Below are 11,534 nucleotides of genomic sequence, written 5' to 3'. Positions count from 1 at the left end.
TTTTTATGTTTCATAATTTTTTGTTAAACCTTCGTATCTTTATCAATATTCTGGTTGTAATTAAATACTTATAGATGTACAAAACAAAGCAAAACAAAAATGAATGGAATGAAAAGTTTTGTTTCATTTTCATACAAAAAAAAAAAAAAAAAAATAAATTAGTAAATATTTTGAAAAAAAAAACAGAACAACGCAAAACAAATCCAACCCTGCAAAATTCCCTTCTAGGTAGGTAGGGAGACATTATTGTGAAATTTGCAAGCAAGAAATAATTACCTCATTAGCAAGCAAATTATTTATGACAAGGCAAATAACTGTCTGCATACCTTTGGCTGCACTACTGGCGCTTTAAATTAGAGGTGTCCAAAAAGCATGGAAAGTATGGCTGGTTATACCCTTGCACAGAAGCACGTTTATCATTTTTATATGGTTGCTCCAAATTCACACAATTTCTTTTCCTTTATAAGAAATTTGGGTGATATGTCCTTAAAAATGCTATCTGGTCAAGAAATAGGTGATCATCACTGGATGGTGATCCTAAAATGAATGATTATTTTATATTTATTATTTTTTTACATTGATTTTTCCCAAAATGTTAAGTTATGGAGCGTAATATTGAGTGATATTGAGAGCAGGTAAGCAGGCAAGTAAGATTTGTTATAAAAAATCATTATGATGATAGCTATAAAAAAGAACAAGAAAATGAAATTAGTTCTTGCATCCTTTTATTTTCTTTCATTCCGCTTCTAACCGATACACCCCTGCATTGAAATTGCATCCTATAAATTCTTTTTTTTATCTATATAAATATTTCATAAATAATTTATATGCAAAACTGATCCCTCACTTTAAATTTTAAAATGTTTTTAAATTTCCATCAAATCTTCTAAAAAAGTAGAATCTCATGGTTTTTTTTTTTGGTGTGGAAGGGAGTGAATTATCATAGAATGTCAGAGGTAGAATTTTACCTCCTTTTCTTCAACATGTTTATAGCGGATGTTTTTCGAAATTTAGTTCATGAATAAAGTAGCATTGGAGTGTCTTGAGCAAGAGATATCGAAACGGAATGCTTTGCCTTAGGTGTACATTTCCTGATGTGCAAACATGATCTCCCAATCTAAATTTTAAACTATATTTTTTCCATAAAATTTTAAGGTTGTTTATATGTTATCACCTAATAAAAGTAGAATTTAAGCTTTTGGGGTAGGGAATGAATTAGCATAGAATATAGAGGGGAAGAAATTTATTTCCTTTTCTCCTCTTATTGAGACATTGTCTATTTTGTGAACCGGTACTTCTTTAGTGGATCCTTTTCCTCCACTGGAGTGGACATTTGGCTCAAATAAGGTAGTGTTGGACCGCCTTGAGCAAGAGATATTGAAACAAAATGGCTTGCCTTAGGTTAGATTTCATGATGTGCAAAACTGATCCCCCGATCTAAATTTTAAAATAAATTTTTTACCATCAAATTTTAAGGCTGTTTACATGTTATCACCTAATCAAAGTAGAATCAGATCTTTTGGGGAGGCGGATGAATTAGTATATAATATAGAGGGGTAGAAATTTGCTTTCTTTTCTCCTCTTATTGAGACGATAGTCTATTTTGTGAACCGATACGTTCATAGTGGATCCTTTTCTTCCACTGGAGTGGACATTTGGTTCATAAATAAGGTAGCATCGGACAGTCTTGAGCAAGCGATATCGAAATGGAACGGTTTGTTTTCGGTGTGCATCTCCTGGTGTTTCCGTAAGTGGGAGTTGCGTAAAAAATTGGAGCCGCAGATATCACAGAGAAACGGTTTTTCGCGCGTGTGCGTCCGTATATGTTGTCGTAAGCTAGAGCTGTGTGAGAATTTCGACTCGCACATCTCGCAGCTGAAGGGTTTTTCGCCCGTGTGTATCCTCATGTGTTCTGTGAGGTGCGAGTTGACGGAGAACTTAGCGAGGCAGATTTCACACTGGAATGGACGCTCGCCCGTGTGGATCAACATGTGGCGTTTCAGCTTCGAACTGTCGGAGAATTTTGACGAGCAGACCGTGCATTGGAAGGGTTTTTCTCCTGTGTGTGTCCTCATGTGTTTCGTGAGGTTCGAGTTGACGGAAAATTTTGCTGTGCAAACGTCACACTCGAAGGGCTTCTCACCAGTGTGCGTCCGAATGTGCGTCTTCAGGCTCGAGTGGTACGAAAACTTCAGCTCGCAGATATCGCATTCGAATGGCTTGATCCCCGTGTGGGTGAACATGTGCTTTCGGAATGCGATGTTATCGGCAAAGTTGCGCTCACAAAACTCGCACGTGTAAAATGTCTCGTCGGCATGCGTCGTCATGTGCTTGACAAGATCGGCGTGGTTAACAAATTCCTTTATGCATATCGTGCAACTCAGAGCCTTTCTTCGGTTTATTATCACGTGCGAAGGGAGGTCACGTTTGGAAAGAGCCATCTCCGGTTTGTCATTTTTATCGGTAACTGTTTCCATATTTTTTATTATGTAATTAAAAAAAAAATGTTTTTTTTTTAAATGTCTTTTCTTCTGTGTTTGAGGAAAAAAATTTGCTTATCTTGCTGATTAATAAGCTCCTCCCAAAGTATCAGCCGCCTGGAACAAATTATGGATGATTGGATTTTCTTGACCTTCAGAATTTTCTTTTACATCAGAAATCCATGGCAGCAAGAATCAGGACATCCTAAAAATAGAGAAATTAATGAGTTTTATTAAGACACACGTGATTGAAATGTTGGTTTAATACCTCTATATTTAAAGCTAGGTATGCATATATATACATGACAATCGTCCCATATGGTAACTGCTCAGACAGTAAGAAACTACAACAAAGTGGGTTCTTTATGACAACTGGCAACACTCAGCTCAGTGGTTAGATGCCAACAAATCTCCACGACACTTCCCAAAGCCAGAGTTCCACCAGTGACTGTTTGGTGGTTTGCGACCAGTCTCATCCATTACGGTTTCTTTTAATGCAGACAAAACCATTACAGCGGAGAAGTACTGTCAACAAACGGTTTCGCCTGCATTAAAGAAACTGTAATGGATAAGACCGGTTGCAAACAACCAAACAGTCACTGGTGGAACTCTGGCTTTGGGAAAACTCTGGCTTTGGGAAGTGTCGTGGAGCTTTGTCTGCATCTAACCTCTGAGCTGAGTGTCGCCAATTGTCGCAAAGAACCCACTTTTCATCGCAAGTCACAACCCGGTGTAGAACTGATCATTTTTGTTGCATAAAAGAAGGGAAGATGACACCTCATAACGGCGTTTCTTTTGATTGTCGTTCAATTTGTGAGGCATCCATTTATGAAGGTTTTGTTTTTGCAATCTCTATCAAATGGTTGGAAATCATCATATACATTATGTCTAATTCTGAAGCAAGTTCTCAAATAATTATGTGTGGATTGGCTTCAACTAAGGTTTATGATTGATTGTTGTAGGCATCCAATGACTGAGCATTGTGCTCTTCATCTTCAAGACTTTCATTGCTACCACAAAATTTCTGAAACCACCATTGTGCTGTGCATTCAGTAGTGGTTCCTGCATCAAATGCTTCATTGATATTGCACAATATTTTAGCAGCTTTTCAGCCTAACTTAAATTGAAATATGAAAATTGTGCAAATTTGCTTTTTTTCCATCTTGTATTCAACGTTCTAAAAATAAGACATAATTGTTTTAAAACGATTGTTATATAAAGGATTAGATATAATGTTACGCATGCTTATATGTACAGAATACTCTCCGAGACTAATGAGCAGATCATTATGAATTTTGGAATATATATATATATATATATATATATATATATATATATATATATATATATATATATTATATATACTAGCATTTCAGCCCGGCATTGCTAGGGTGTTTAGAGGTGTATATTGAGCAAAAAAAAAAAAAAAGGGTCAATTTTTTTTAACTTTGACGCCTATTAGGACCCCTTAACATTTATTATTTTGGGCTTAAATCAAGTTATTAAGTTAGATCCATGTCCAAGGAACTTATATCTAAAATTTCAAGTGTTTAGACCCAAAATTATTGGGGGAGTTTGGTAGAGTTCTCAAAGAGCAAATCGTTGAACTTTGACCCCTTAACAGCCAAATTTCTGGCCGAAAACGGATTACAAAGATTTTCCCAAATCTCAGTACCCTGTATATCAAATTTTGAGTCTGTAGACTGAAAATTGACAGAATTATTGCATAGGAAAATGTACACAGACACACACACAGACACATTCACTTTTATATATATAATAGATAGATTAAACAAAAATATATAAATATACATAAATATATATGGAAACAATTTTGTGTTTACTGTAAACTTTCTACGCAAATATTATGCAAGTATAAATCATGTAGAATATCTGCATGAATATAATCACACGTAACAGTTTACTAAAGATGATCATCCCATAAGAAAACCGAAAAAAAACTAATAGGGAATTAATTAAAATGAATGTTTAAAAGAATATGCAAATTAGCTAGATCTTTTGCTAGTGAATGCAATTCCACAAGCCATATATAAGAAAATTGTATTTTCTTTTTAAATAAATAGAAAAGAGGGGTTTTTAATATGATATCAATACACACACAAAAGAAAAACGAATTTATAGGAGTATAGAAGATAGATATATACATGCCACCTTTTTTTGGCAATACTATAAGTTTCAAATCTTAGTGATTATTGATTAGAATGTAACAAATGAGGGCTCGTTGGAAAGGTAATGTCTTGAATTGTATAGTAGGCTTTGTAACATTTGCTCTTAAAGTTGCACATTAAGAGGATCACCCATCATCCAGAGCCTATTTTTGGCACGTTTTTTACAGCCATAAGATGTTTCAATCATAGTCATTTGTTTTCCTAGTTTTGTATATGAATTACAAAATATCTGATATTTCCCAAAAAGACTCTAGGCTTGATGGAAGGGAGATATGAGAAATATTTGGAATTAAGTCTCCCCTTGTCGTTATTTCAGATCATTTGAAACCATAGCAGCAAGTTTTAGTCACCTTTCCATCAAGATCAGAGGTTTTGGAAATATATATATACACTAGCGTCCAAAACTAAGGGGCAGAATTTTAAAACCTAATATTTGTTAAAAATAACAACTGTGAAAAGTTGAAATTTTGATAACTGGTAGTCGTTATCATCCATAATAACATATTAAAATTTGAATCATTTGCAAAGAATAAAAAAAGAATTATAACATTTATTTATTTTCAAACGCCATACAATAATTTATTAATCTAACATACTTTTTTTTTTAATAATTTTTATTTTTTCCAAAAATAAAATTTTCTAATAATGAAAACATTTTTTAGACGGATTATCTATAATATAAATCACACCTCTGTTTAAATGTAAGTATGTATGTATGTCTGCCTAAAACTTTCAACAGAGGCGACGGATTTTTATGAGATCGGTATCGTTTTGAATCTCGACCCTTTGAGCGACAAGTATCGAAAAATTGACTAAAAACATTAATTCCTTAACGTGGGCACTTTTCTACAGGCAGGGGTCGCTTTTTTTCGGCAATATTTTCGAAAGCCATCTCTTTTTTCCATTGACTAGCCTTAATTTAAACCTTCGCCTTCGCCACTTCCAGTTTGGTGATGGATGCAACGGCAATTACATCATGTTTTTTTCAAATTCTTTTCTTCCTTCGCAATATATGTTTGAACCTGCCTGCCTACTACCACATTTTTTTTTTTTTGCTCAACACACACCTCCAAACACCCGGGAACCCAGACTAGTTATTCATGAATTAAAAACAAAATTTGAAGATTATTATAAAATGGCTCCAGTCTTCACTTATCGGTAAAAAACAGCAAATTTGCTTTTCAAAAAAAAACAAAAAAACAAAAAACAAACAAAAAAACTACTTGACCAATTTTTGGAATATACCATATTCATTCCATGACACAATAAAAGTTTTTATTCACTTTTGTTTATCATCATAAGTGCCAATTCAAATAAGCACTGATTTCCGTTATATATTAAGGCCTCCAGCCCTTGATAAGTGATGACTCCTTTGTTAAAAAAACTAAAAAAAAGAATTAGAGTAGTAGTAGTAGTAGAAAATATGAGAGATGATAAGGATAAACTTGAGAGAAAGAGGGATAATTAAAGACCTGGTAGAGATAAGCTATTTTAAAAATCAATTTCTAAAAGCCGTCCAACACATGTCAGCATATAAAACAGGCTTAAACCAAATGGGATGATGATGGTGTTTTTTATGCAAAAACTTGTAAATTTTTCCGTGAAATTATAGTATATAGAGAGATGTGTGAAAACCGAAAACTTTGATGGTATGGTCACGTTGAAATCATGGACAAGAGGATCTTGGGCTAGTAGATGTAAAACAGTTGCAGTAGCAGGATCAGTTAGCAGGAGTAGATCAAGAAAAGCATGGGAATAAGTAATGAGAATGAACTTGATAGAAATAGGGAATAAATAAAGACATGGGCAGAGGTATGTTAGTTTGGAAGTCAATTTTCAAAAGCTGTCCAACACATGCCACGTATGTTAAACTGAATATGATGATTTTCCCTATTTTGCTCCCTATTTTACGAGGACTTACAAGGCATGCTAACCACCTCGAACCCCACTCACCTACATCTAAAAATTCTACAGGATATTTTTTATTAAACTCAGCGTCAACTTTTCAGATTGTGAAATAAATGTGTTACTTGGATTAGTTGGTCTAATATTTTTGTCACCATTTTGCTTCGTTATCTACGTACTATGAATCTACTCTGGTATTTAAAAAAATTTTTTTTTTACATGGAGGTCACCACTTATCAAGGCCCAGAAGCCACTCGGGGATAAGGGTTATTGTGTGTACAGTAATCAATAGGGTAGTGTTGTAGTATTAATTAGGATTGGAGATTTGAGAAAGTGTCATTACTTAAGGGGGCAGTTCATCAGGAATTTGTTTATGTTGGACTTGAAGACATCCAAGTTGAAGTCAGGAGGGAAATAGGCAAGCGGTAGAGAGTTCTACAAGCATGCAGTTCTAAGAAAGAAGCTTTGTTCATGGAATCTACGTTTTGATTTAGGCACAGATAAAGAGTGGGGAAAATTATTGACAGTGGTTTTAGCTAGACGGGTGTTTATCGTGAAAGATTGTCGAGGGGGGGACCAGAGATTGGAGCTCAGACGAGCACTTGCCATGGAATTTTTTTTTTTTTTTTTACACAGGCATCACCACATTATCAAGGTCAAGAGGCCACTCAAGGATAAGGGTTAAAGAGTGTACAGTAGAAATTGGAAAATATAGTAATCATTAGTAATGAAAATTTGGTATATTTGTTAACTTATATGGAACAGCTCATCAAGAACTTATTTACGTTAGACTTGAACACAACTATATTGTACTCAGCCGGAAAGCAGGAAAACGGAAGACAATTCCACAGGCGTGCAGTTCTAAGAAAGAAGCTTTGTTCCTGGAATCTACGTTTAGGTTTAAGCACAGATAAAGAGTGGGGGGAATTATTGATAGTGTTTTCAGCTAGACGAGTGTTTCTTGTGAAAGTTTGGCGAGGGGGGACCATAGACTGAAGCTCAGTCGAACACTTTCCATGAAAATAATGATACATCAGAGACAAGGTCGCAACATCTCTTCTGTGAGATAGAGGTTGCAGGGAAGAGAAAAGGACATCTCCTACGAGGCTACGAAGTCTATTTTGAACTCTATCCAGACAGGACAAGTTCTTTCTAGCAGCTCCTGCCCAGATGTGGCAACAGTATTCCATCCTTGGACGTACCTGGCTCTTATATAGATAGAGAATTGCATCAGCAGTGAGATATCTACTGGATCGATAAAAAGATCCCACCATTTTTCCAGCGACCATAGGCCTTTGATAGGGTATGGCATAAATGTTTACTTCACAAGATCTCTAGCTATGGTATAGCTGGAAATGTCTTTTCAGCTATTAAATCATTTCTTTCTGATAGGTTCATAAGAGTAGTAGCTGAGGGGCAAAAATCAGAAGCTCACAATATTAATGCTGGTGTCCCTCAGGGGTCCATCTTGGGCCCAACTCTTTTCCTGATCTACATTAATGATCTTCCAAATCACATCCTTACATCATTTGTAGACATTTATGCTGATGACACTACCATTTATGGTAGCACATCTAAGACAGTAAACGATCAAGTTCTCTCTGATTCTCTCTCCTCTGATCTTGAGCACGTGGTACAATGGGGAAAGGAGTGGCTGGTTACTTTTAATGCATCTAAAACCAAGCTTCTCTCTTTACATCATCAACATTCTGATCCACATCTGGCATCAATTGAAATGAATGGGCCTCGTCTTCAGGAGGCCTCAAGTTTTGACAAGCTTCTGGGCTTGACAATTACTCCTGATCTTAAATGGAACACGTACATCAAATAACGATAAAACAAATATAGGCTCGCAACGTCTCTTCTGCGGGAGAGAGGTTGGAGGGAAGAGAAAAGGGCATCCCCCACTAAGCCATGAAGTCTATTTTGTACTCTGTCAAGGCAGGATAGGCTGTTTTTAGATGTGGCAGCAGTATTTTATTCTTGGACATACTTGGCTTTTCTATAGATAGAGAATTGCATCATTAGTGAGATATCTTTTGGAATGGTAGAAGGATCGCACCATTTTCCCAGCAACCTTGGCAACAGACTTGATGTACATGTTCCATTTCAGCTCAGGAGTAAAGGTCAAAACCAGAAGCTTATCAAAACATGGGGCCTCCCCTAGACGAGAGTCACCCATTTCAATTGATGCCAGATGGGTATGATATCTACGTTTCATATCGCAATCAACATGGTACAAGAGTAAAGAATGTATGGTTAACCCTAACTCTAACATTCAAAGAAAAGATCATGCGAGACTCGAGATAATTATTAAACAAGAAGTTGCTGAAGGTTCAGTAATCTATTTCTTGTAGATACCAACCCAAATTAGCATTCCATTTTTTTCTTGGTTGTTATTGTCACAATGATGTGACCTCTGACCTTTTTCTCGAACTTGGGAATCTGTAAAGAATTTCGAACTGAATCCTTTATTTAGGGAGTAGATTGTTCTCACTCTGTCAGTCATAACCGGATAGAAGTGTTAATTATTAGCGCTATGACAACAGCATATTCTTTTCATTGTTTTTGAGTTTATACTCGATTATATATCCGACACAGTTAATCAACCGAGAACCACATCACTCTATATAAAAGAATATAAGATATCAACAGATAAACACTCGAGAGTCCAAACAATAAAAAGAATATGCTGTTGTCCTAGCCCTATTAATTATTTGTATTATTCTTAGCTGTCATTACCATTGATAAGGATTAAACCTTCATGTGGCGCAATGGATAAAGTTGTTGATTACAATTAGTCTAACTGAATATGAAGACGATTCCAATTTTCAGTAGTTTGTTTTTCTGTTTAAAATTTTCAAATTTGTTTACCATTCGAGAGAATTCATACAACAATTAATTTCATCAATGCACACAAGAGAAGATAACGCCAGACACGACTAATCATGATTTTGATGAAATATTAGAATTTACTTGACGATGATAAAAGGAGGATAAAAAAATACACAATTTATTAACCTTAACACTAACCCTAAACTCAGGATTATATCTGGGTTGTTATCAACCACTAGTCTCTCTCTCTCTCTCTCTTTCGCGGACATGGTGCAAAAAAAAGTCTCTAATAGATCCTGCATTGTCTACCAAACACCAGCCCCTGTCACATCACTGCAGTGTTGCATCCCTGTGCTTGTTTTACAAGTGTTTTCACATAATATATTGCACCTGACGAGCAGCAAAATCCAACCTCTTTGCTGTAGAGACCACTAAATGCCTTAAGACTCTAATAGCTCCTTTTCTTGGACCGCTTGGCTTTGGAATTCCCTTCCTGCTCCTTGCATGTGAATAAAGATCTTGATGTACAACTTTCACTCAGGATGCCACCTATGAACCTGGCCCCCTAATCAGAGTAGCCCCTTTGCATCTCTGTGGCAACACGCATTGAATAAGTTTTTTTTTTTTTTTTTTTTAAATTATATTAATTCATAAATAGTCTACTGAGACTTTCATTTAGATTAAATAATCGTTCGGTTTTCGGTGATTATTTTCAATCAGAAATTAAATTCATTTTTGAAGAAAAACAAAAAACTCAGTTTCACTTTCATTGCCCATACGTAAACTGAACCCTCTCCTAACAATTGAACACCACTTAACAAACGAAACACTCGCGACACACTCCTCCTCCTCCATACTGTTGCCACATCTGGAGAGGTGCTGCCTAGAGCACTTCTCCCTGCCTTGACAGGGTATAAAACCGGCTACGAAATTTAGTGAGTGATGTCATCTTTTTCCTGCTACTTCTTTATCACAAAAGATGCGCAGCGAGCGAGTCTGTCTCTGCTCTATCGTTATTGTCAGGGCAGGTGCTCGACTGAGCTTCAATTTATGTTCTCCACCCACCCCCTGCCAAACATTCGCAACAAATACTCGTATGCCTACAACCACTGTCAACCACTTCCCTTACTCTCTGTGCTTAAAACTAAACGAAAATTTCATGAGCAAAGTAAGTTTCTTTTCTATAACTTCACGCCTGTTGAACAAACAATATCGCGCTGCTGCTTCTTGGCTAACTATCGTTTTCAAGTCCAGCGTAAACAAATTCTTGTTTAGCCATCCTCTTACATAATCAAATGTTGCGAAATCGTTATGATATTGTCACATCAGCCACTTTAATCCTTGTTCTCGAGTAGCGTTTGGCCTCGATAAGCGGTGACTCCTTACTAAAAAAGAAACTCAAAATCTGGTGATAATAATACCCAGTCGAAGATGTTCATGTCCACTCCCACCAAAAATTAGAAACATCGAAGTCATATCTTACCTGCGTTATTGTTAAAACTTTGTTTTTTTTTCTTCTATCCAAAACAAAACAGAAAACATCGAAAAAACAAAAACACAAAATATTTTTTCTTTTCAATAAAAAAAAACGCTAAGAAAATGTATAAGTAAAAAAAAAATAACTTCATGTAAATAATTAAAATAAATTAATGATTGTTTTTAGATGTTAAAAAGAAAGAAAGAAAATGGATTAACAGAAAAGTACGAAGATGCATTTTCCAAGTGTTACTTGCGAGTTATCGAGTGTAAACGGAAATTGACGGTGCCTAACCATGCAGTGTCCCCTCTAGAATATTGATCCCTTAACAAGTGTCGTCTCCAACTTCAACAGTTGTAAATAAAATTGATTTTTTAACCATTGTGAATATTTTATGTAAATGTAGTATTGTGGCGCCTTTTTGCGTGAAAGTGCTTAGAAGAATGAGACAAAATTCGTTGAGCTGAAGTAAGTTAGATGGAGGTTGACACCCCTATCACGCTTTTAATGACTTCGTGCCTAATTTGTAAGCAAAATAGATTTTATATATTGTAGCAGTCACAAATAAAGACCTATTTTCTTTTGTGAATCAATGCCCTTACTCTGCTAATTCGGCCACACTGACCAATCAGCTGAGAGAGCGCATTG

At 35.7% G+C, this 11,534-nt stretch overlaps 1 protein-coding gene across 1 annotated transcript; it reads right to left on the bottom strand.

Moving 5' to 3' along the window:
• Window positions 1–708: 708 nt before the first annotated feature.
• LOC145242193 (uncharacterized) lies at window positions 709–11,028 on the bottom strand. Its single transcript, XM_080105189.1, has 2 exons — window positions 10,893–11,028; window positions 709–2,685 (listed from the first exon to the last, which is right to left on the bottom strand). The coding sequence occupies exon 2, from the start codon at window positions 2,475–2,477 to the stop codon at window positions 1,620–1,622; it is 858 nt and encodes a 285-aa protein (XP_079961315.1). The 5' UTR covers window positions 2,478–2,685; window positions 10,893–11,028; the 3' UTR covers window positions 709–1,619.
• Window positions 11,029–11,534: the final 506 nt, after the last annotated feature.

The sequence above is a fragment of the Euprymna scolopes genome, chromosome 21 (genome assembly GCF_053919585.1).
Source record: "Euprymna scolopes isolate OS-2025 chromosome 21, ASM5391958v1, whole genome shotgun sequence".
NCBI lineage: Eukaryota > Metazoa > Mollusca > Cephalopoda > Sepiida > Sepiolidae > Euprymna > Euprymna scolopes.
The sequence above is the reverse complement of the archived record's forward strand: the minus strand, read 5'-3'. Positions and strand labels throughout refer to the sequence as shown.